The sequence below is a fragment of the Oncorhynchus gorbuscha genome, linkage group LG17 (genome assembly GCF_021184085.1).
Source record: "Oncorhynchus gorbuscha isolate QuinsamMale2020 ecotype Even-year linkage group LG17, OgorEven_v1.0, whole genome shotgun sequence".
Taxonomy (NCBI): Eukaryota; Metazoa; Chordata; class Actinopteri; order Salmoniformes; family Salmonidae; genus Oncorhynchus; species Oncorhynchus gorbuscha.
The window spans coordinates 4603116-4630292 of record NC_060189.1 but is presented as its reverse complement, the minus strand read 5'-3'; the positions used below and the strand labels follow the sequence as shown (position 1 = coordinate 4630292).

The following is a 27177-nucleotide window of genomic DNA, read 5'->3' as shown; positions in this document are numbered from 1 at the left end:
GGAACGGGCAGTCCTTCCCCGGGAGGAAGAGCAGCTCCGTCTTGCCGAGGTTCAGCTTGAGGTGGTGATCCGTCATCCACACTGATATGTCTGCCAGACATGCAGAGATGCGATTCGCCACACTACTGTAATGCTATAATACTACTACTATACTACAATACCGCTACTATACTAATACTATACTATAATGCTACCGTGATATAATAATACCACTATACCATAATACTACTGCTATACTATATTACTGCTATGATGTACTACTACTATACTATAATACTACCACTATACTATAATACTACTATACTATAATACTACTACTATACTATAATACCACTACTATAATATAATACTACTACTTTGTACTATGAACAATTATGCTCATATCTATTGCTTCATTAGCCTGAGTGCCACTCTGTTTGTGCCATCATGCCATTGTCTTGACAATGGGCAATAGAGTTTGCAAGAGCACAAACAGATCTGGGTGCTTCGTGGGTGACTGTTGTTGATGTGTGCAGAAGGTCCCTGGTTCGTGCCCGGGTATGGGCGAGGGGACGGTTTAAAATTATACTGTTACACAAGCTCCAGCAAGTCATCCCTAGCTGACACCTTTTGCTTTGAGGTATTAAATAGCTAATACAAAGAGATTCTTACATTTGTAGTTCTTTATGATAGCCACATTAGCAGCTAATTAGCATTTCATTTTGACGGGGGGTAAATACAGGTGAACGTATTTATAAATCATCATTATGGGTATTGTGACTCCTACTGTGGTACTCTATTCAACTCTTACCCTATGAGGTCCAGAGCCTGCTTGTGTTCTGTTCTACCTGATAATTAATTGCACCCACCTGGTGTCCCAGGTATAAATCAGTCACTGATTTGAGGGGAATACATTTTTTTAAAGCAGTAGAACTAACTTTAACTTCTTCTGGTAACTTTACTAAAATTCCCAGGAATTCCAGAAATCCCTGTTGAAAGAGTCCCAAAATCAGAAGGGAAAAAGATGGATATCTGGAATCCTCCAAACAGGATTTCTGAAAAAAAAAAATTCTATGATCTCTCCTCAGTCAATGTTGGGGATTACATCCAAGCTGTTCTGGACAGGAATCTGGCGGAGAATATTTCTCGTGTCCTCTACCCCAACGATAACGTAAGTTCCGCATTGGCCACGTAGGTGTGAGTCCATTTTGATACGCTGGTATATCTGTAACCTGATTCCAGATCTGTTTGTGCGCGGCTGTAGAGCCAACTCCTATGGACGTTGGCATAGAAATGACCGCAGGGGTTTAACCTCTTGAAACTAGGGGGCACTATTTTTTAACCTCTTGAAACTAGGGGGCTCTCTAACTGCCTATTTCTCAGGACCACATGCTAGAATATGCATATAATTGACAGCTTAGGATAGAAAACACTCTAAAGTTTCCAAACTGTAAAAATATTGTCTGTGAGTATAACAGAACTGATATTTAGAGTCAACTCCTATGGACGTTGGCATAGTAATGACCGTAGGAGTTTAACAGACAGCATGGGTTTTAGGGTTTCAGGGTTTTCTAAACTCGGATCCACATTTTGGGTTTTGCCCCTAGTGCTACACAGCTGATTCAACTAATCATCGAGCTTCGATGATTTAAAAAAACAAAATGGGCACCATTTGTGATCCCGAGGACTGAGTTTGGGAAACACTGGGCTAGTGTGTTTCTAACTCCTAATGACTTGATTCCTCTCCTCTTGTTGAGGGGTTGTAGTTCTTGATTCCTCTCCTTCTTCATTGTTGTAGTTCTTTGAGGGAAAGGAGCTACGACTGAAGCAGGAGTACTTTGTGGTGGCGGCCACACTTCAGGACATCATCCGACGCTTCAAGATATCCAAGAAGGGCTCCACGGGCCAGTGTCTTTCGACAGCTTCCCAGAGAAGGTTACTTATTGATTACCTGTGATGTGTTATCGATTTTCTATGATGTCTGAATCGCAACAAAAAAATCTGTTTGGTTGATTGTGTTGACAGGTGGCCATCCAGCTGAATGACACTCATCCTGCGATGGCCATCCCGGAGCTCATGAGGGTCTTTGTGGACGTTGAGAAACTCGACTGGGACACGGTGCGTTTAGAGAGAGATTATTATATTGTACATTGTTATGATGATATTAAAGACATTTCTTATATGAAAATCCAACTAACCTTGGCTAACTGTCATAAGTCCTAATGTGAATGTTCAGGAAATGTTTACTGTATTAGTGGAACCTGTCTCTCCTCAGGCGTGGGCCATCACCAAGCGGACCTTTGCGTACACCAATCACACGGTGCTTCCCGAGGCGCTGGCCCGTTGGCCTGCTGGAGACCCTGCTACCCAGACACCTTCAGATCATCTACAGGATCAACCAGGGCCACCTGGACGTACGTACTGTATAGACTGGGTTCAGTGGGTGGTATTCTGATGTACCACTATAGACTGGGTTCAGTGAGTGGTATTCTGATGTACCACTATAGACTGGGTTCAGTGGGTGGTATTCAGATGTACCACTATAGACTGGGTTCAGTGGGTCGTATTCTGATGTACTTCCTGTATAGACTGGGTTCAGTGGGTCGTATCCTGACTGATGTACGTACCTAGCTGAGATCACTGGGGGTAGGTTACCGTAGACACTGGGGGTAGGTTACCGTAGACACTGGGGGTAGTTTACCGTAGACACTGGGGGTAGGTTACCGTAGACACTGGGAGTAGGTTACTGTAGACACTGGGGGTAGGTTACCGTAGACACTGGGGGTAGTTTACCGTAGACACTGGGGGTAGGTTAACGTAGACACTGAGGCGACCGTACCGTAGACACTGGGAGTAGGTTACCGTAGACACTGGGGTTAGGCGACCTTAGCGTAAACACTGGGGTTAGGCGACCTTAGCGTAAACACTGGGGTTAGGCGACCGTAGACACTGGGGGTAGGTTACCGTAGACACTGGGGGTAGGTTACCGTAGACACTGGGGGTAGGTTACCGTAGACACTGGGGGTAGGTTACCGTAGACACTGGGGGTAGGTTACCGTAGACACTGGGGGTAGGTTACCGTAGACACTGGGGGTAGGTTACCGTAAACACTGGGGGTAGGTTACCGTAGACACTGGGGGTAGGTTACCGTAGACACTGGAGGTAGGTTACCGTAGACACTGGAGGTAGGTTACCGTAGACACTGGAGGTAGGTTACCGTAGACACTGGAGGTAGGTTACCGTAGACACTGGGTTAGGTTACCGTAGCGTAAACACTGGGGTTAGGCGACCGTAGCGTAAACACTGGGGTTAGGCGACCGTAGACACTGGGGGTAGGTTACCGTAGACACTGGGGGTAGGCGACCGTACCGTAGACACTGGGGGTAGGCGACCGTACCGTAGACACTGGGGGTAGGCGACCGTACCATAGACACCGGGGTAGGCGACCGTACTGTAGACACTGGGGGTAGGTTACCGTAGATACTGGGGGTAGGTTACCGTAGACACTGGGGGTAGGTTACCGAAGACACTGGGGGTAGGTTACCGTAGACACTGGGTTAGGCTACCGTGCGTAAACACTGGGGTTAGGCGACCGTAGCGTAAACACTGGGGTTAGGCGACCGTAGACACTGGGGGTAGGTTACCGTAGACACTGGGGGTAGGTTACCGTAGCGTAGACACTGGGGGTAGGTTACCGTAGCGTAGACACTGGGGGTAGGCGACCATAGCGTAGATACTGGGGGTAGGCGACCGTAGCGTAGACACTGTGGGTAGGCGACCGTAGCGTAGGCACTGGGGGTAGGCGACCGTAGCGTAGGCACTGGGGGTAGGTTACCGTAGCGTAGACACTGGGGGTAGGTTACCGTATCGTAGACACTGGGGGTAGGTTACCGTAGCGTAGACACTGGGGGTAGGCGACCGTAGACACTGGGGTTAGGCGACCGTAGCGTAGACACTGGGGGTAGGCGACCGTAGCGTAGATACTGGGGGTAGGCGACTGTAGCGTAGACACCGGGGGTAGGTTACCGTGGCGTAGACACTGGGGGTAGGTTACCGTAGCGTAGACACTGGGGGTAGGTTACCGTAGACACTGGGGGTAGGTTACCGTAGACACTGGGGGTAGGCGACCGTAGCGTAGACACTGAGGGTAGGTTACCGTAGCGTAGGCACTGGGGGTAGGTTACCATAGCGTAGGCACTGGGGGTAGGTTACCGTAGACACTGGGGGTAGGTTACCGTAGTGTAGGCACTGGGGGTAGGTTACCGTAGTGTAGGCACTGGGGGTAGGTTACCGTAGTGTAGGCACTGGGGATAGGTTTCCATAGCGTAGGCACTGGGGGTAGGTTACCATTGCGTAGATACTGGGGGTAGGTTACCATAGCGTAGATACTGGGGGTAGGTTACCATAGCGTAGATACTGGGGGTAGGTTACCATAGCGTAGATACTGGGGGTAGGTTACCATAGCGTAGATACTGGGGTAGGTTACCATAGCGTAGGCACTGGGGGTAGGTTACCGTAGCGTAGATACTGGGGGTAGGTTACCGTAGCGTAGATACTGGGGGTAGGTTACCGTAGCGTAGATACTGGGGGTAGGTTACCATAGCGTAGATACTGGGGGTAGGTTACCGTAGCGTAGACACTGGGGGTAGGTTACCATAGCGTAGGCACTGGGGGTAGGTTACCGTAGACACTGGGGGTAGGTTACCGTAGTGTAGGCACTGGGGGTAGGTTACCGTAGTGTAGGCACTGGGGGTAGGTTACCGTAGTGTAGGCACTGGGGATAGGTTACCGTAGCGTAGACACTGGGGGTAGGTTACCGTAGACACTGAGGGTAGGTTACCGTAGACACTGGGGGTAGGTTACCGTAGCGTAGATACTGGGGGTAGGTTACCATAGCGTAGGCACTGGGGGTAGGTTACCGTAGACACTGGGGGTAGGTTACCGTAGTGTAGGCACTGGGGATAGGTTACCGTAGCGTAGACACTGGGGGTAGGTTACCGTAGACACTGGAGGTAGGTTACCGTAGACACTGGGTTAGGTTACCGTAGCGTAAACACTGGGGTTAGGCGACCGTAGACACTGGGGGTAGGTTACCATAGCGTAGGCACTGGGGGTAGGTTACCGTAGCGTAGATACTGGGGGTAGGTTACCGTAGCGTAGATACTGGGGGTAGGTTACCATAGCGTAGATACTGGGGGTAGGTTACCGTAGCGTAGACACTGGGGGTAGGTTACCATAGCGTAGGCACTGGGGGTAGGTTACCGTAGACACTGGGGGTAGGTTACCGTAGTGTAGGCACTGGGGGTAGGTTACCGTAGTGTAGGCACTGGGGGTAGGTTACCGTAGTGTAGGCACTGGGGATAGGTTACCGTAGCGTAGACACTGGGGGTAGGTTACCGTAGACACTGGGGGTAGGTTACCGTAGCGTAGACACTGGGGGTAGGTTACCGTAGCGTAGACACTGGGGCTAGGTTACCGTAGCGTAGACACTGGGGCTAGGTTACCGTAGCGTAGACACTTGGGGTAGGTTACCATAGCGTAGATACTGGGGGTTGGCGACCGTATGTCTCAATTAGCTCCCTACTCCTCCTTGGCCCTAATTCGTCCACGTTTGTAGATGTGTAATATGGAAGTTGTGGTGGAAACCACAGCGGTACCCTGCTTCTACTGTACTTGTCCAGCCTATTCAGATTTACTATATAGGGTTTAGGAGGGATGTGGAGCAGATTGGGACCAACTGACTGGTTGTATGTTTCTGCTGTTGCTCCAGGGGATTAGAGCTCTCTTTCCAGGAGACCTGGATAGGATACGCAGGATGTCTCTGATCGAGGAAGACGGGGGCAAGAGGGTCAACATGGCCCATCTGTGCATCGTGGGATCTCACGCTGTCAACGGAGTTGCAGAGATACACTCCAACATCATCAAGAATGACGTGTAAGATGGGGTCTTGTCTAGGTCGTGTTCAGTAGGCACAAAACGGAAGAAAACACTGAAACTGACTTTGAAGTTCTGTCTGTAATTATCCAATCAGAAACGCTTGTTTTTTTGTTTTACATTGTAAAAGTGCTTTGAACTGTTTTTCTTCGGTGTGCCCGATTGAACAAGGTCCTGTCTTCACTCTCTCTCTCTCTCTGTGTCTCTCTCTGTGTCTCTCTCTGTCTCTCTCTCTCTCTCTCTCTCTCTCTCTCTCTCTCTCTCTCTCTGTCTCTCTGTCTCTCTGTCTCTCTGTCTCTCTGTCTCTCTCTCTCTCTCTCTCTCTCTCTCTCTCTCTCTCTCTCTCTCTGTGTCTCTCTCTCTCTCACTCTCTCTCTCTCTCTCTCCAATAACTCTTTTTAGATTCTAGAAAATATCTCCTTTTTGTTTTGAAAGGTTCCGAGACTTCAGCGAATTAGAACCGGATAAATTCCAGAACAAGACCAATGGCATCACTCCTAGGCGCTGGCTCCTCCTCTGTAATCCGGGATTGGCTGAGCTAATCGCTGAGGTTTAATTGGCCGTCTTTATTGACCATTGTCTCTCTTTGACCGTTGCTTTATCTTATTCTGTTTTCTTTCTCATTTTGCCTTGTCGTGTTCATACACTTTGTCTTTGTTTCTAGGCCATTGGGGAGGAATATGTGAAAGACCTCAGTCAGTTACAGAAGCTCAATGAGTTGGTCAATGATGATGCCTTCATTAGAGACGTCTCTAATGTCAAGCAGGTCAGACTTCAACCACATCAACCTCCCCCTTAATTAGCAACAGATCATAACATGAAACAGATCATATTTACAATACTATTGGCATAAAATGACCCCTATATATATATATATATATATTTATTTATTTATTTATATATCCGAATATTGTTTGCAACATTCCATTTTGTTCCTTGTACACGAGGCATTTGGGGGCATTTTTTCGTTCACATTTTACAGACACAATTCAATAAGTAGTTATACTGCATATAAAGTACTCAAGAATAACACCAAGAAAGCTTTTACAAATCATTTCCATTGTGGTCTATGCATTTGTGTGCCACAGGACAACAAGGTGCAGTTTTCCCAGTACCTGGAGAAAGAGTACAAGGTGAACATCAACCTGTCCTCCATGTTCCACGTCCACGTCAAGAGGATTCACGAGTACAAGCTCCTCAACTGCCTTCACATTATCACCATGTACAACCGTATGTCACAGCACCCTACCCCCTATCTAGACCACCCTACCCCCTATACAGACCACCCTACCCCCTATACAGACCACCCTACCCCCTATCTAGACCACCCTACCCCCTATACAGACCACCCTACCCCCTATACAGACCACCCTAACCCCTATCTAGACCACAGCACCCTACCCCCTATACAGACCACCCTACCCCTATACAGACCACCCTACCCCCTATACAGACCACCCTACCCCTATACAGACCACCCTACCCCCTATACAGAGCACCCTACCCCTATACAGACCACCCTACCCCCTATACAGACCACCCTACCCCTATCTAGACCACAGCACCTTACCCCCTATACAGACCACCCTACCCCCTATACAGACCACCCTACCCCTATTAAGAGCACCCTACCCCCTATACAGACCATCCTACCCCTATACAGACCATCCTACCCACTATACAGACCACCCTACCCCTATCTAGACCACAGCACCATACCCCCTATACAGACAACCCTACCCCCTATACAGACCACAGCACCCTATCCCCTATCTAGACCACAGCACCCTACCCCTATACAGACAACCCTACCCCCTATACAGACCACAGCACCCTACCCCCTATCTAGACCACAGCACCCTACCCCCTATCTAGACCACAGCACCCTACCCCTATCTAGACCACAGCACCCTACCCCCTATCTAGACCACAGTACCCTACACTGAGTGTACAAAACATTAGGAACAGCTTCATAATAATAATAATATATGCCATTTAGCAGACGCTTTTATCCAAAGCGACTTACAGTCATGTGTGCATACATTCTACGTATGGGTGGTCCCGGGGATCGAACCCACTACCCTGGCGTTACAATATTGTGTTGCATCCCCCCCTTGCGCCCTCAGAACAGCCTCAATTCTTCGGGGCATGGACTCTGCAAGGTGTGGAAAGCGTTCCACAGTGCTTTCAATGCTTTCCACAGTTGCATCAAGTTGGCTGGATGTCCTTTGGGGAGTGGACAATTGTTGATGCACACAGGAAAACTGTTGAGCTGAAAAACCCAACAGCATCGCAGTTCTTTTTATATATATATATATTTATTATTATTTTTATTTTATTCTCTCCCCAATTTCGATCTTGTCTCGTCGCTGCAACTCCCCAACGGGCTACTCCAAAACATGACCCACCAAACCGCTCTCCTTAATTTATTTATTTTACCTTTATTTAACTCGGCAAGAACAAATTCTTATTTTCAATGACGGCCTGGGAACAGTGGGTTAACTGCCTGTTCAGGGGCAGAACGACAGATTTGTACCTTGTCAGCTCGGGGATTTGAACTTGCAACCTTCCGGTTACTAGTCCAACGCTCTAACCACCAGGCTACCCTGCCGCCTCTACACTCTAACCACCAGGCTACCCTGCCGCCTCTACACTCTAACCACTAGGCTACCCTGCCGCCTCTACACTCTAACCACTAGGCCACCCTGCCGCCCGCTTACCCCAGAAACCAGCCGCACCAATGTGTCGGAGGAAACACCGTTCAACTGACGCCCTATGGCGATCATGGCCGGTTGTGATACAGCCCGGGATCGAACCCGGGCCTGTAGCGACGCCTCTAGCACTGCGATGCAGTTCTTGACACAAACCGGTGCGTCTGACACCTACTACCGTAACCCATTCAAAGGCACTTACATGTTTTGTCTTTCCAATTCACCCTCTGAATGGCAAACACATACAATCCATGTCTCAATTGTCTCAAGGCTTAAAAATCCTTCTTTTTACATGTCTCCTCCCCTTCATCTACATGTCTCCTCCCCTTCATCTACATGTCTCCTCCCCTTCATCTACACTGATAGAAGTGGATTTAACAAGGGATCATAGCTTTCAATAAGGGATCATAGCTTTCAATAAGGGATCATAGCTTTCACTTTGATTTTAGAATGACATCTGCTTATAAATGATTTGTGAAGCTTCTATGTAGGGCGTATAAAGGGTTATGAAGGCTTAATTAAGTCTTTATAATATGTAATACCTAAAGTGTGAACAAGTCATCTTTTTTTTTCTTTTTTTTAAGGCATCAAGAAGAACCCAAAAGCACCTTTTGTTCCCCGGACTGTGATCATTGGTGGCAAGGTATGTATGTGAGTCACTCAACTCAAAACCCATTACATGAATAGCCTAGGACTCTTTCTCAATGAGTCTTCCCATGATTCCCCACCTACTCTCCCCTCTCGTCCTTTTCAAATGAATTGGAGGAGAAGGCTCTAAGGAAGGAACTGTGGATCTTCTCCTTAGATTGGTTTTGAGAGAGAGAGAGAGAGAGATGCTGTGTCTGAAATTGTGCACTAAGTTTTACCAGAGCCCTATAAACCCCCTGTCTGAAGTAGAGCTGAAAGATTAGTGGAATCTGTGTGGGTTGCTGGACAGGTAGGATGACTGACAGTGAAGGTGAACAGGTGGTCACGTGTCAGGTGACAGAGGAATGTATGAGACTGAGGCAGGAATTCCTTTAACCATAAAGTGGTATATTTACTGGTAGTGTGGATTCATGGACGCACGGAACTTCTGGATCAGATGGATTTAGGGAAGAGAAAGCAGCGAGATCAAGCAATGGCAATTTCCTCCTTTTATGGAGTTGAGATCTGTTGGACATTTCCACCTGACCTAATTAAAGCGCCCCTGGCCCAGCTGAGTAAATGGCAATTAATTAAAGGAGTATTCCACCAACTCCATGGGCCTTTTCTACAGCCACCCCGGAAATTTGTTAATTTCCACATTCCTCAAAAAGGCTCATTGCTCCCCATCCTCTGTCATCTCAGGGAGAGGAATCAGTCGGGCAACTGGCCGGATATATGTCCGGTTCTTCACCTGGATTTCCACTGATCTAACACGACCATCGGTCCCAGGCATGGTCTTAGTTATACGGCCCACCGGCCAGGAGGCTCGAGGCAGCTGAGGGTCCACCATCATTACTACTTGGCCAGTTTCCAGGCTGGCCATTTCTCTCCGCCATTTCCTCTGTGCTGTAGACTTGGTAGGTAATCCCGAATGAATCGGGCCCAAAAATGGTCAGCTAAGATTTGGCTGTGTCGCCACCGGCGTCTGCCTACGAGGTTGGTATCAGCATACATGGCTTGAGGAAGTGACGCATCTCGGCGTCCCATCAAGAGCATATTCGGTGTAACCGGATCGGGGTCAGCGATGTCTGCAGAGAGAGATCCCAAGGGTTTGGAGTTCAGAATCCCTTCCACCTCTATCAGGACAGTCCTCAAGACCGTTTCAGTGACAGTTTGGTCCCCTAGTACGACTCGTAAGGCCGTCTTTACAGATTTGATCTCTCGCTCCCATGTTCCTCCAAAATGAGGAGCGCCTGGAGGGTTAAATTTGAATGAGATTTGTTGGTCCATCAGCTGATCCTGGAGGCTGGGTTCCATGGCTTGGAAGGCTTCCTCCAACCTGGCTTCTCCTGCCTTGAAGTTCGTACCTCTGTCAGCCAGGATCTCGTAGGGTTTCCCCCGTCGGGAGATAAACCGCCGTAGGGCCATGAGGAAGGCTTCCGTATCCAAACTCTCCAGTAGGTCCAGGTGGACACATCTGGTTGTCATACACTTGAATAGAATGCCCCAGCGCTTTTCCACACGACGACCTAACTTGATCATCAAGGGGCCGAAGCAATCTACTCCTGTTGACCAGAAGGGTGGTTTAAGGAGGCGCAAGCGAGCAGGGGTAAATCTGCCATTTTGGGCACCGTAGCTCCGGCCCGCCATCTCTGACATTCTACGCAGTCGTATTGGTGCTTACGAATGGCTCCTCGTCCTCCAATTATCCAGTACTTCCGCCTCATCTCCCCATAGACCCTCTCTGGCCCTGGGTGGAGAAGCCGCTCATCATAACTCTTGATGAGGAGCCTGGTAAGAGGGTGTCTGGAGTCAAGGATAATTGGGTGGATAGCATCTGGGTCTAAAACCTCCGCTTGGCGCAGCCTCCCTCCGACTCTGATCACTCCAAGGATTGGATCATATTCTGGGGCAAGAGAGAGAAGACGGCTGCCCTTAGCCACTTCCCTACCGGCTTTCAGAGCTTTTAACTCCTCAGGGAAGCTAACTGCTTGTGCTTGCTGGAGGAGTAGTGTCTCTGCCGCGAGGGAGGTAGGTATAGAAGCCACCCCATCTGAGGTCTGGTTTGTGGCTGTGATCAGATCCGGCAGTGTTTGGGATTGTGTTAGGTCAGGGAGAGCCGTTGTTGGTTCCATAGAAATGCTGTAGCATTGGGCAGACTTCCTTAACTCATGAGCTTCAGTCGGTCGCGGAGGGGCCGCACGCCTGGGGGCTGTCGGCCACTCGTTCTCTGGTTGGGACAAGAATGGTGGTCCCAAGCTCCAGCGATGGGGTTTAGCCAATTCCTTAAGGGTTTTACCTCTAGTAATGTCATCAGCAGGATTGTTTATGCTATCAACATACCTCCAGTCCTGGACTTCTGTTAGGTCTTGGATTTCCGCAATGCGAGTCCCGACAAACACCTTATACCTGCAGGACTCCGACTTGAGCCATGTCAATACAGTGGTCGAATCACTCCAGTAGATGATCCTTTGGATTGGCAAGGTGAGCTCGGCTCGCAAGGTAGAGGCCAACTGGGCTCCGGAAAGGGCAGCACTGAGTTCCAGCCTAGGCATTGACAACTGCTTCTTGGGTGCGACCCTGGACCTGGCCATGACAAAGGAGACATGGGTGTGGCCTGCCTTATCCTCCACTCTAAGATAGGAAACCGCCCCATAAGCTCGCTCCGAAGCGTCACAGAACACATGCAGTTCCAGGCATGATCCCAGTTGGTCAACACAGGATGGTACATAACATCTTGGCATTTGGACATCAGAGAGCTCCGTTAACTCAGTTTCCCAACAGATCCATCGTTCCACTAGGTCAGCTGGGTGGATTGGTTCATCCCAGTCCCTCTTGGTCTGCCACAGGTCCTGGACTAAGACTTTGGCCCGTGTTGTGTATGGCAGGATATACCCAAGGGGATCGTATTGACTGGCCAGGGTCCGATAGATGGTGCGCAGAGTGGGGGTTTCGGTACTCGGGGATGAGCGGTGCTTATACCCCAGGGTATCCGGTAGGCAGCTCCACCTCAGTCCTAGAGTGGGCTCTTCTGGGTTAGCACCAGACTGCGTTAGCCATAGTTCACTGCTACTGGACCTAGCTTGTGGCGGGAGGTGCTGGATAACCTCCGCTCTGTTACTAGCCCACTGTCGGACCTCAAATCCCCCTTTGGACAGGAGATTCCGCACTTTATCAAGGAGTGATTTCGCTTCAGCTGTGGATGGGATGCTTTGTAAGCAGTTATCCACATAGAAGGCATTTTCCCCTGAATCCAATACTTCTGGGTCACTGTCTGGATGCTCCCGTGCGTGTCTCTGCAGAGCGTATATGGCACAGCAAGGACTGCAGGTGGTGCCGAATGGGAGTACCTGCCATTCATAGATTGTGGGCTCTGCATCTCGTTCCATATTTCGCCATATGAACCGGAGCAGTGTGGTGTCGGAAGGCAGTAAACGAATCTGATGAAACATGGCTTTGATGTCTCCACTGATGGCTGTAGAGTGCTGCCGGAACCGGAGAAGGACACCGAGCAAGGAAGGACCTAAGGTTGGTCCGGGGAGTAGACAGTCATTCAGGCTTTGACCAGCTGCTTGGAATGAACAGTTGAAGACAAGTCTATACTTCCCACCATGTTGCTGGATAACATGGTGAGGGAGATACCAGGATTCACGGAGTGCGTTTCCCTCTTCATGAGCTGTCACTTCAGTGACGTAGCCTGCCTTCACAAGGTTATGAATCTCTCGGTTATGAACTTCTGCAAGCTCAGGATTCTTCACCAGGCGTCGCTCTGTTCCACGCAGTAGTGGGAGTACAGCCCGTGTCGTGGTTGCCAGAGAAGGATGGTTGGGCACCCGTAGCAGTGGGGTTGCATACCTGCGAACGCCATCCATTTCAGTGGTGGTGGTGCTCTTCTCCAGGAGGTCTAATGCATAGGAGTCATTTTTCGAGCGAGTGACCTCCTGTAGCTTCCGGTTGGAGAAGGTGTCCATCTTCCATAGCATCTCAACATTCCGAAGGAGGTCAGTGGCTGCATCTGGATTGCTTCTGGTGAAGAGGACTTGCTGTGACTGTACAGCTTGGGTGGAGAGAAGTAGATGGGATGGACCTTGCACAGCCCAACCCAAGGATGTATGGACAGCAATGGGTCCTCCTTCTGGTCCAGCTCGTATAGGCTCAGTCGGGGTGACGAGATGTGGGTGGTCTGACCCAATCAGGATAAGTGGTGCTACTCTGGCCAGGTTAGGAAGAGGCAATCCTCGTAGATGAGGATATTGTTTCTGTAGAACACTTACCGGGCAGGAGTGCTCTGCGAGATTCAAGCCATCTGCCGTGAAGGCATTGGTGATGTTATAGGCCACGCCCCTGTTTCCTGAAGGTGAAATGCTGAAGGTTACAGCAGAGCCTTTCATTTGGATAACATCGTGTCGCACCGTTCTGAGATTAAGGGTCTCGGGGGTCCCTTCCAGGTTAAGCTGACGGGTGGCCGCTGTGAGAATGATTGTTCTTTCTGACCCATCATCTAGAACGGCGAATGTATCAATGCTTCTCCCTTCACTTTGCAGAGTGACCTTGACCACCTTCAACATGACCCTTGGAGACCGGTTCTGCTGGTCGAGATACAGCTCCTTTGCAGCTCCTACCATGAGCATACTCTGCTCCTTCTTTGCTTGGGGAAATAGATCATGCAACACGGTGAGATGGATTTCTTTACAGCGGTTGCAGGGTTTCCTCAATGTGCAGGTCTCCACCTTATGGCTACGGGCACACTTGTAGCATCGCTCGCCTGAAGTGATCCAGGCCTTCAATTGAGTTTGAGTGAGCTTTTTACTCTGGGGCATGAGCCAAGGAAGTGCCCCTTAATATTGCAATATGGGCAGTAAGGCTGGAATTTGATGTTCTTGCTCTTGAGAGGGGTCTTTTTCCCAGGTTCCTCTCCGGCCTCACTATTTAAGTACATGGTAGTGGGATTTGGCCTGTTCTGTCCCTGCTGGCGTTCAAACTCCTTCCTTCCCCCTGTGGCTATGGCGGAGATTGTGGCCTGGTGAGCGATGCTCTTCGCCTTTGCCTTCACCTCCAACCATGTGGCCAGGTCTCTGAGAGCATAGGTGCTTCTCGAGCCCTCTTTCAGGATGCCCTTATTCAAACAATGTTCAATGAAACTGTCTCTGAGGTACACTGGAAGTTTGCTAAGAAGCCTGTCCACGTGGGAGCCACATTTTAGCTCGTTCCCGTCTTCTCCTTCAACGGATTGGAGCATAGAGGTCAGGGATTGGACAGCCAGGGAGAATTCTTGGAAGGCAGCATGGTCTCCCATTTTAATTGGAGACGTGTTCAGGATGTTGTTTAGTTCATTCTGGACTAGCTGACGTGGCTCACCATATCTTGCCTTCAGGGCCTGGAGAGCTGTCGTGTATGGTGTTGCGGAATGCATAAAGGATTGGGCCAGCCTGTATGCACTTGGAAACCGCAAATGATCCATTAGTACTTGGTATTTGTAGCGTTCTGACAGATGACTGTGAATACCCAGTAGACTCTCCAATGCCATTTCCAAAAGGACAAATTCACTCTCCTTTCCATTTTCAAAGTATGGCAGTTTGGGTCTGGGAATTCCATAGGCTGAGGCTACTAGAAGTTTCATAATGTTGGCTCCCTCTTCTGGTTGCGTGAAGGATAAACCCGGGACTTCTGATGAGCCCACTGTGGCCTCATTGGGCCGGTCACCTACTGTCCCAGACCCACCATTTGTGGCAGCCGGAATTGGGCGAGAGCCCTCCGACCTGTTGTTTGAGGACTGGCCTGGCCCTGGATGAAAGGAACGATTTGCCTTGGTTGGTAATTGGCGGAAAGGCGAAGGAGTGATGCTTTGTCCAGATGGAGGAATGCTAACTTGTGTCACTGGCATAGAGGGCGTTGGCGGAGCGGCCCGTCTCCGTGCTCCGTGTTGGCTGTTGACCCCGGAGCCTCCGAGGACTGTGTGCCATGCTGTACCAGAGGGCAGATTGGGAAAGAAAGGCAGACAGTTCAGGTCCATGTGGAGGGGTGGTCAGGTCAACTCCCTGTTCGTTCCTCTCCAGGAAGGATGAGACCATCCGTGCCTCCTCTAATTCCCTTCTGGCTTGACGGTGCCGTCGCTGCTGTGCCAGGTCCTTGGCAATGAATTCCCTTTCCTGTAGAGCTCTACGGGCCTGCACATCCAATTGGTGACATCGTTCGGCAGCCTGTCGTTCCTCCTCAATCTGACGCTCAATTTCCTCCAAAGCTAATAGTTTCATCCTCTCTTGTAGGACAGCGTTCTGTGAATTGCTGAGGGCTAGTGAATGGCGGCTGCCATGGCCACTTCCAAAGGGGTATCCACTGGTCGAACTCCCACTCCGTCTAGAGTGCTTCGACGATTTCCCATTAGTTAAGGGGTGAGCGGAGCCTGCCTCTGGAAGCTGGTCGACCTGTGCAGTGGGTGTTACCTCTTCCATAGGTTCCTCACGTAGACCACTTTCCTGCTCCAAAGCAGTTTCCGGTCCTTGGCTCAGAGGGGATGGTTGATGGCTGAAACATACAGTTGATCCATCAACTCTTTGAGCTCTGGTGGGCTTGCCCTTTGATGTCGGAACCTCGACCACATAGTCCTTAAGATAACCAGGTGCTTGCCTGGTTCTTCTGGTGCTCCTGGTAGTTGAGGATGAAGCCTTTGTTGCTTTAGGCTTAGCTCCTGGATATTTCCTTTGTTCCAAGACCTTTCCCTCAGCTGCTCTCTCCTCCTCTCTTCTTCCTTCCAGTGGAGACAATTCTTCCCTCTCCGCCTCCATTTCCTTTTCACTTGTCTTTGGTTCAGTCATCATCCGGCTCAAAGGACCATTGAAAGATTAGTGGAATCTGTGTGGGTTGCTGGACAGGTAGGATGACTGACAGTGAAGGTGAACAGGTGGTCACGTGTCAGGTGACAGAGGAATGTATGAGACTGAGGCAGGAATTCCTTTAACCATAAAGTGGTATATTTACTGGTAGTGTGGATTCATGGACGCACAGAACTTCTGGATCAGATGGATTTAGGGAAGAGAAAGCAGCGAGATCAGGCAATGGCAATTTCCTCCTTTTATGGAGTTGAGATCTGTTGGACATTTCCACCTGACCTAATTAAAGCGCCCCTGGCCCAGCTGAGTAAATGGCAATTAATTAAAGGAGTATTCCACCAACTCCATGGGCCTTTTCTACAAGAGCCCTATAAACCCCCTGTGTGAAGTAGAGCCCCATGGACCCCCTGTCTGAAGTAGAGCCCCATGGACCCCCTGTGTGAAGTAGAGCCCTATGGACCCCCTGTGTGAAGTAGAGCCCCATGGACCCCCTCCCCTGTCTGAAGTAGAGCCCCATGGACCCCCTCCCCTGTGTGAAGTAGAGCCCCATGGACCCCCTGTCTGAAGTAGAGCTCTATAAACCCCCTGTCTGAAGTAGAGCCCCATGGACCCCCTGTGTGAAGTAGAGCCCCATGGACCCCCTGTCTGAAGTAGAGCCCCATGGACCCCTGTCTGAAGTAGAGCCCCATGGACCCCCTGTGTGAAGTAGAGCCCCATGGACCCCCTGTCTGAAGTAGAGCCCCATGGACCCCCTGTCTGAAGTAGAGCCCCATGGACCCCCGGTCTGAAGTAGAGCCCCATGGACCCCTGTGTGAAGTAGAGCCCCATGGACCCCCTGTGTGAAGTAGAGCCCCATGGACCCCCTGTCAGAAGTAGAGCCCCATGGACCCCCTGTGTGATGTAGAGCCCCATGGACCCCTGTGTGAAGTAGAGCCCCATGGACCCCCTGTCTGAAGTAGAGCCCCATGGACCCCCTGTGTGAAGTAGAGCCCCATGGACCCCCTCCCTTGTCTGAAGTAGAGCCCCATGGACCCCCTCCCCTGTCTGAAGTAGAGCCCCATGGACCCCCTGTGTGAAGTAGAGCCCCATGGACCCCCTCCCTTGTGTGAATTAGAGCCCCATGGACCCCCTGTGTGAAGTAGAGCCCTATAAAAGGGAACAAGTTGAGGGTTCCATTTGGGACTCATAAAGGAGAACAGCTGAGGTGTATAAAGATGGCGGCCCCCATTTTACTTTCCACACATTCCTGGTTTAGTTCTCCGTTTCGTACATGGCTCTCCTTTGCTCCTTTAGAGTTTTTGTATGGTCATTAGCAGAGTATACGTGAACCCAAGTTTAGCTTCAAGACGCCTGCAATTTGTAAAACCGAAAAAGTAGATTGTGTTGATTTATCCATATCGCACACTGTAGTTTTTAAAAACTCAAGCCGATAATGCTGAAACAATGACATCATACCCGGGCTGTATCACATCCGGCCGTGATTGGAAGTCACGTAGGGAGGCGCGCTATTGGCCCAGCGTCGTCCAGGTTTGGCCGGGATAGGCCGTCATTGTAAATAAGAATTACAAATTAAATTTAAAAAAATATAAAAACATATATATTTCTTCACCATTGAGAGCGTTGTCTCCCTCTACAGGCTGCCCCAGGGTATCACATGGCCAAGAAGATCATCAAGCTGATCACGGCCGTCGGACATGTGGTCAACAAAGACCCAGTGGTTGGAAGCAAACTGAAGGTCATCTACCTGGAGAACTACAGAGTCTCCCTGGCTGAGAAAGGTACTATCTACTATAAATCTATCTACTATATATATACCTGGACAACTACAGAGTCTTCCTGGCTGAGAAAGGTACTATCTACTATAAATCTATCTACTATATATCTATCTACTATATATATATCTACCTGGAGAACTACAGAGTCTCCCTGGCTGAGAAAGGTACTATCTACTATAAATCTATCTACTATATATATACCTGGACAACTACAGAGTCTTCCTGGCTGAGAAAGGTACTATCTACTATAAATCTATCTACTATATATCTATCTACTATATATATATCTACCTGGAGAACTACAGAGTCTCCCTGGCTGAGAAAGGTACTATCTACTATAAATCTATCTACTATATATCTACCTGGACAACTACAGAGTCTTCCTGGCTGAGAAAGGTACTATCTACTATAAATCTATCTACTATATATCTACCTGGAGAACTACAGAGTCTTCCTGGCTGAGAAAGGTACTATCTACTATAAATCTATCTACTATATATCTATCTACTATATATATATCTACCTGGAGAACTACAGAGTCTCCCTGGCCGAGAAAGGCTCTGATCAGGCCCTACACCCAAACAAGGGCACTGCGTTCATCCACCTCTGGCCTGCTCGCCTCCCTACCACTGAGGAAGTACAGTTCCCGCTCAGCCCAGTCAAAACTGTTCGCTGCTCTGGCCCCCCAATGGTGGAACAAACTCCCTCACGACGCCAGGACAGCGGAGTCAATCACCACCTTCCGGAGACACCTGAAACCCCACCTCTTTAAGGAATACCTAGGATAGGATAAAGTAATCCTTCTCACCCCCCCTTAAAAGATTTAGTTGCACTATTGTAAAGTGGCTGTTCCACTGGATGTCATAAGGTGAATGCACCAATTTGTAAGTCGCTCTGGATAAGAGCGTCTGCTAAATGACTTAAATGTAAATGTAAATATACTATATACAGTGGGGCAAAAAAGTATTTAGTCAGCTACCAATTGTGCAAATTCTCCCTCCTCTCATCTATTCCCCCCTACAGTAATCTATTCCCTGCTACAGTAATCTATTCCCTGCTACAGTAATCTATTCCCTGCTACAGTAATCTATTCCCCCCTACAGTAATCTATTCCCTGCTACAGTAATCTATGCCCCCCTACAATAATCTATTCCCTGCTACAGTAATCTATTCCCCCCTACAGTAATCTATGCCCCCCTACAATAATCTATTCCCTGCTACAGTAATCTATTCCTGCTACAGTAATCTATTCCCCCTACAGTAATCTATTCCCTGCTACAGTAATCTATGCCCCCTACAATAATCTATTCCTGCTACAGTAATCTATGTCCCCTACAGTAATCTATTTCCCCCTACAGTAATCTATTTCCCAAACAGTAATCTACCCCCCAACAATGTTCTCTATCCCCCTACAGTAATCTATTCCCTGCTACAGTAATCTATTCCCCCTACAGTAATCTATTCCTGCTACAGTAATCTATGCCCCCTACAATAATCTATTCCCTGCTACAGTAATCTATGTCCCCCTACAGTAATCTATTTCCCCTACAGTAATCTATTTCCCCTACAGTAATCTATGTCCCCCTACAGTAATCTATTTCCCCCTACAGTAATCTATTCCCTCTACAATAATCTATTCCTGCTACAGTAATCTATTCCCTGCTACAGTAATCTATTCCCCCTACAGTAATCTATTCCCTGCTACAGTAATCTATGCCCCCTACAATAATCTATTCCCTGCTACAGTAATCTATTCCCCCTACAGTAATCTATGCCCCCTACAATAATCTATTCCCTGCTACAGTAATCTATTCCCTGCTACAGTAATCTATTCCCCCTACAGTAATCTATTCCCTGCTACAGTAATCTATGCCCCCTACAATAATCTATTCCTGCTACAGTAATCTATTCCCCCTACAGTAATCTATTCCTGCTACAGTAATCTATTCCCCGCTACAGTAATCTATTCCCCCTACAGTCATCTATTCCCCCTACAGTAATCTATTCCCCCTACAGTAATCTATTTCCCCCTACAGTAATCTATTCCCCCTACAGTAATCTATGTCCCCCTACAGTAATCTATTCCCCCTATAGTAATCTATTTCCCCCTACAGTAATCTATGTCCCCTACAGTAATCTATTCCCCCTACAGTAATCTATTTCCCCTACAGTAATCTATTTCCCCTACAGTAATCTATGTCCCCTACAGTAATCTATTTCCCCCTACAGTAATCTATTTCCCCTACAGTAATCTATGTCCCCCTACAGTAATCTATGTCCCCTACAGTAATCTATGTCCCCTACAGTAATCTATGTCCCCTACAGTCATCTTTTTCCCCCTACAGTCATCTATTTCCCCCTACAGTCATCTATTTCCCCCTACAGTCATCTATTTCCCCTACTGTCATCTATTTCCCCTACTGTCATCTATTTCCCCCTACAGTCATCTATTTCCCCCCTACAGTCATCTATTTCCCCCTACAGTCATCTATTTCCCCCTACAGTCATCTATTTCCCCCTACAGTCATCTATTTCCCCCTACAGTCATCTATTTCCCCCTACAGTCATCTATTTCCCCTACTGTCATCTATTTCCCCTACTGTCATCTATTTCCCCCTACTGTCATCTATTTCCCCTACTGTCATCTATTTCCCCCTACTGTCATCTATTCCCCCTACAGTCATCTATTTCCCCTACAGTCATCTATTTCCCCCTACAGTCATCTATTTCCCCCTACTGTCATCTATTTCCCCCTACAGTCATCTATTTCCCCCTACAGTAATCTATGTCCCCTACAGTAATCTATGTCCCCTACAGTAATCTATGTCGCCCTACAGTAATCTATGTCCCCTACAGTCATCTATTTCCCCCTACAGTCATCTATTTCCCCCTACAGTCATCTATTTCCCCCTACAGTCATCTATTTCCCCCTACAGTCATCTATTTCCCCTACAGTCATCTATTTCCCCTACTGTCATCTATTTCCCCCTACAGTCATCTATGTCCCCTACTGTCATCTATTTCCCCCTACAGTCATCTATTTCCCCCTACAGTCATCTATTTCCCCCTACAGTCATCTATGTCCCCTACAGTCATCTATTTCCCCCCTACAGTCATCTATTTCCCCCTACAGTAATCTATTTCCCCCCTACTGTCATCTATTTCCCCCTACTGTCATCTATTTCCCCTACTGTCATCTATTTCCCCTACTGTCATCTATTTCCCCTACAGTAATCTATTTCCCCTACTGTCATCTATTTCCCCTACTGTCATCTATTTCCCCCTACAGTAATCTATTTCCCCTACAGTAATCTATCCCCTCTGTTGTAATCTACCCCCTACAGTAATCTACCCCCTACAGTAATCTATGCCCCCTACAGTAATCTATCCCCCTACAGTAATCTACCCCCAACAATGTTCTCTATCCCCCCTACAGTAATCTATCCCCCTACAGTAATCTACCCCCTACAGTAATCTACCCCCTACAGTAATCTATCCCCTCTGTTGTCATCTACCCCCTACAGTAATCTACCCCCTACAGTAATCTACCCCCCTACAGTAATCTATCCCCCTCTGTTGTAATCTACCCTCCCTACAGTAATCTACCCCCTGTTGTAATCTACCCCCTACAGTAATCTACCCCCACTGTTGTAATCTACCCCTCCCTACAGTAATCTACTCCCCTACAGTAATCTACCCCCTACAATAATCTATCCCCCTCTGTTGTAATCTACGCCCCCTACAGTAATCTCCCCCTACAGTAATCTATCCCCCTACAGTAATCTACCCCCTACAGTAATATATTCCCCCTACAGTAATCTACCCCCTACAGTAATCTACCCCCCTACAGTAATCTACCCCCTACAGTAATCTACCCCCCTACAGTAATATATTCCCCCTACAGTAATCTACCCCCCTACAGTAATCTACCCCCTACAGTAATCTACCCCCTACAGTAATCTACCCCCTACAGTAATCTATCCCCCTACAGTAATCTATCCCCTACAGTAATCTACCCCCTACAGTAATCTACCCCCTACAGTAATCTACCCCCTACAGTAATCTGCCCCCCTACAGTAATCTATCCCCTACAGTAATCTATCCCCCTACAGTAATCTAACCCCCACAGTAATCCCCCTACAGTAATCTATCCCCCTACAGTAATATAACCCCCTACAGTAATCTATCCCCCTACAGTAATCTATTTGCCCCCTACAGTCATCTATTCCCCCTACAGTCATCTATTCCCCCTACAGTAATCTACCCCCCTACAGTAATCTATCCCCCTACAGTAATCTATCCCCCTACAGTAATCTATTTCCCCCTACAGTCATCTATCCCCCTACAGTCATCTATTCCCCCTACAGTCATCTATTCCCCCTACAGTCATCTATTTCCCCCTACAGTCATCTATTTCCCCCTACAGTCATCTATTTCCCCCTACAGTCATCTATTTCCCCCTACAGTCATCTATTTCCCCCTACAGTAATCTACCCCCCTACAGTAATCTACCCCCTACAGTAATCTACCCCCTACAGTAATCTATCCCCCTACAGTCATCTATTTCCCCTACAGTCATCTATTTCCCCCTACAGTCATCTATTTCCCCCTACAGTCATCTATTTCCCCTACTGTCATCTATTTCCCCCTACAGTCATCTATTCCCCCTACAGTCATCTATTCCCCCTACAGTCATCTATTTCCCCCTACAGTCATCTATTTCCCCCTACAGTCATCTATTTCCCCCTACAGTCATCTATTTCCCCCTACTGTCATCTATTTCCCCCTACAGTCATCTATCCCCCTACAGTCATCTATTTCCCCCTACAGTCATCTATTTCCCCCTACAGTAATCTACCCCCCTACAGTAATCTACCCCCTACAGTAATCTACCCCCTACAGTAATCTATTTCCCCTACAGTCATCTATTTCCCCCTACAGTCATCTATTTCCCCTACAGTCATCTATTTCCCCTACTGTCATCTATTTCCCCCTACAGTAATCTATTTCCCCCTACAGTAATCTACCCCCTACAGTAATCTACCCCCCTACAGTAATCTATCCCCCTACAGTCATCTATTTCCCCCTACAGTCATCTATTTCCCCTACAGTCATCTATTTCCCCCTTACAGTCATCTATTTCCCCCTACAGTCATCTATTTCCCCCTACAGTCATCTATTCCCCCTACAGTCATCTATTTCCCCTTACAGTAATATATTCCCCCTACAGTAATCTATTTCCCCCTACAGTAATCTATTCCCCCTACAGTAATCTATTTCCCCCTACAGTAATCTATTCCCCCTACAGTAATCTATTCCCCCTAAAGTAATCTATTTCCCCCTACAGTCATCTATTCCCCCTACAGTCATCTATTTCCCCTACAGTCATCTATTTCCCCTACAGTAATCTATTTCCCCCTACAGTAATCTATTCCCCCTACAGTAATCTATTCCCCCTACAGTCATCTATTTCCCCCTACAGTAATCTATTCCCCCTACAGTAATCTATTTCCCCTACAGTAATCTATTCCCCCTACAGTAATCTATTCCCCCTACAGTCATCTATCCCCCTACAGTCATCTATTTCCTCATGTACCTCTAGTTAATAATGACTATATCAGGTAATCATCATTATCCCTCTAGTTAATAACGACTTTATCAGGTAATCACCATTATCCCTCTAGTTAATAATGACTATATCAGGTAATCATCATTATCCCTCTAGTTAATAACGACTTTATCAGGTAATCACCATTATCCCTCTAGTTAATAACGACTTTATCAGGTAATCACCATTATGACTTCCAGAGGCAGTTTGGAACTCGGTAGTGAGTGGTGCAACCGAGGACAGATTATTTTTACGCGCTTTCAGCACTCGCCGGTCCCGTTCCGTGAGCTTGTGTGGCCTACCACTTCGCGGCTGAACCGTTGTTGCTCCTAGACATTTTCACTTCACAATAACTGCACTTAGTTGTCCGAGGCAGCTCTAGCAGGGCAGAAAATTAAGACGAACTGACTTGTTGGAATGGTGGCATCCTATGATGGTGCCACGTTGCAAGTCACTGAGCTCTTCAGTACGGGCCATTCATACGGCCAATGTTTGTCTATGGAGCATTCGGATAGTATTCAGACCGCTTCCCTTTATCCACATTTTGTTACGTTACAGCCTTATTCTAAAATTGATGACATTTTTCTTCATCAATCTACACACAATAACCCGTAATGACAAAGCAAAAACTGGTTTCTCCAAAAATATTTATACTAAAATATCACATTTACATAAGTATTCAGACCCTTCACTTAGTACATTGTTAGGCTCAGTTTGGCCGGGCGGCCAGCTCTAGGAAGAGTCTTGGTGGTTCCAAACGTCTTCCATTATAGAATGATGGAGGCCACTGTGTTCTTGGGGACCTTCAATGCTGCAGAATGATGGAGGCCACTGTGTTCTTGGGGACCTTCAATGCTGCATAATGATGGAGGCCACTGTGTTCTTGGGGACCTTCAATGCTGCAGAATGATGGAGGCCACTGTGTTCTTGGGGACCTTCAATGCTGCAGAATGATGGAGGCCACTGTGTTCTTGGGGACCTTCAATGCTGCAGAATGATGGAGGCCACTGTGTTCTTTGGGAACCTTCAATGCTGCAGAAATGTGTTGGACACCCTTCCCCAGATCTGTGCCTCGACACAATCCTGTCTCTGACCTCTATGGACAATTCCTTCGACCTCATGGCTTGGTTTTTTGCTCTGACTTGCACTGTCAACTGTGGGACCTTATATAGACAGGTGTGTGTGCCTTTCCAAATCATGTCCAATCAATTGAATTTACCACAGATGGACTCCAATCAAGTTGTAGAGACATCTCAAGTGTGATCAATGGAAACAGGATGCAACTTTGCTCAATTTTGAGTCTCATAGCAAAGGGTCTGAATACTTATGTAAATAACGTATGCACTGTGTAGTGAATGTCGTTGTCTTAGCTACCTTGGATACGTCATTGTCTTAGCTACCTTGGAGATGTGGTTGTCTTAGCTACTTTGGAGATGTGGTTGTCTTAGCTACCTTGGAGATGTGGTTGTCTTAGCTACCTTGGAGATGTGGTTGTCTTAGCTACTTTGGAGATGTGGTTGTCTTAGCTACCTTGGAGATGTGGTTGTCTTAGCTACTTTGGAGATGTGGTTGTCTTAGCTACCTTGGAGATGTGGTTGTCTTAGCTACCTTGGATACGTCGTTGTCTTAGCTACCTTGGATATGTCGTTGTCTTAGCTACCTTGGATACGTCGTTGTCTTAGCTACCTTGGATACGTGGTTGTCTTAGCTACCTTGGATATGTGGTTGTCTTAACTACCTTGGATACGTCGTTGTCGTAGCTACCTTGGATACGTGGTTGTCTTAGCTACCTTGGATATGTGGTTGTCTTAACTACCTTGGATACGTCGTTGTCTTAGCTACCTTGGATACGTGGTTGTCTTAGCTACCTTGGATATGTGGTTGTCTTAGCTACCTTGGATACGTGGTTGTCTTAGCTACCTTGGATACGTGGTTGTCTTAGCTACCTTGGATACGTGGTTGTCTTAGCTACCTTGGATATGTGGTTGTCTTAGCTACCTTGGATATAATAATATAATAATAATATATGCCATTTAGCAGACGCTTTTATCCAAAGCGACTTACAGTCATGTGTGCATACATTCTACGTATGGGTGGTCCCGGGGATATGTGGTTGTCTTAGCTACCTTGGATATGTGGTTGTCTTAGCTACCTTGGTTGGAAATGTGGTTGTCTAGGCTACCTTAACTGAATGCACTTTAAGTGACCAAAGTGTAAGTACATTTTACTTATATATTACTATGATAATATATATTATAAATTATACTTTTGTATTATATGATGGCATACAGTATGATATATATTATTCATGTTGTTTCTTATAGAATCCTAAGGAGTGGACGCAGATGGCGATCAAGAATATCGCTGCTTCCGGAAAGGTCTCTAGCGACCGCACCATCACCGACTACGCCACGGAGGTGTGGGGGGTGGAGCCTACGGATCTGAAGATCCCACCCCCCAACGAGCCCCGCAAGGCCTTGGAGGAGACCGGCAGGGTTCTGACGGAGAAGTGAGGCTGCCTGGTGTGGTGTAGGGTGACATTGCCCCTAGACGCTGATCTTGGGTCAGTTATTTTCTAATGATTGAGGGGAAGTGGATTCTAGATTTGTATCTAGGGAAACGTCACCCAGAAGCGCCTCGTGTTCTTTTTAAAGGGACAATCTGGGATTCAGACAACAACAAAGCAGTCACCACGCCACTTTTTGTAAACAGCTGAGGGATAGCCACTCCCAAATATATAAACGCAGCTATGGAGGCAAGTCCATCTGTGAGATTGAAATGTTTTAACCATGTTTTGAAATTAGTCAAATCCCAGATTGCCCCTTTAGCTCAATAAACTGAGTTTTGTTTGTAAAACACCTTAACTGATGCAAAATGGTGGTCCTTCTGTAGCTCAGTTGGTAGAGCATTTGCGCTTGTAACGCCAGGGTAGTGGGTTCGATCCCCGGGACCACCCATACGTAGAATGTATGCACACATGACTGTAAGTCGCTTTGGATAAAAGCGTCTGCTAAATGGCATATATTATTATATTATAAATAACAGTCTGCTACATACCTTCAGAATAAACAAACAGTCTGCTACATACCTTCAGAATAAACAAACAGTCTGCTACATACCTTCAGAATAAACAAACAGTCTGCTACATACCCTCAGAATAAACAAACAGTCTGCTACATACCTTCAGAATCCACAAATAACAGTCTGCTACATACCCTCAGAATAAACAACAGTCTGCTACATACCTTCCGAATAAACAACAGTCTGCTACATACCTTCAGAATCCACAAATAACAGTCTGCTACATACCTTCAGAATAAACAAACAGTCTGCTACATACCTTCAGAATAAACAAACAGTCTGCTACATACCTTCAGAATCCACAAACAACAGTCTGCTACATACCTTCAGAATAATCAAACAGTCTGCTACATACCTTCAGAATAAACAAACAGTCTGCTACATACCTTCAGAATAAACAAACAGTCTGCTACATACCTTCAGAATAAACAAACAGTCTGCTACATACCTTCAGAATAAACAACAGTCTGCTACATACCTTCAGAATAAACAAACAGTCTGCTACATACCTTCAGAATAAACAACAGTCTGCTACATACCTTCAGAATCTACAAATAACAGTCTGCTACATACCTTCAGAATCTACAAATAACAGTCTGCTACATACCTTCAGAATAAACAACAGTCTGCTA

At 47.5% G+C, this 27177-nt stretch overlaps 1 protein-coding gene and 1 pseudogene across 1 annotated transcript in view; both read left to right on the top strand.

Annotated features, from left to right (window-relative positions):
• Positions 1 to 1725: 1725 nt before the first annotated feature.
• On the top strand, positions 1726 to 26436 carry LOC124001218 (annotated as a pseudogene).
• LOC124002279 (son of sevenless homolog 2-like) overlaps positions 25810 to 27177 on the top strand; it is a 98665-nt gene continuing 97297 nt past the window's right edge. The window contains exon 1 of the mRNA XM_046309652.1: positions 25810 to 25959. Coding sequence (XP_046165608.1) covers positions 25810 to 25959 — 150 coding nt within the window. The remainder of the gene's footprint in view (positions 25960 to 27177) is intronic.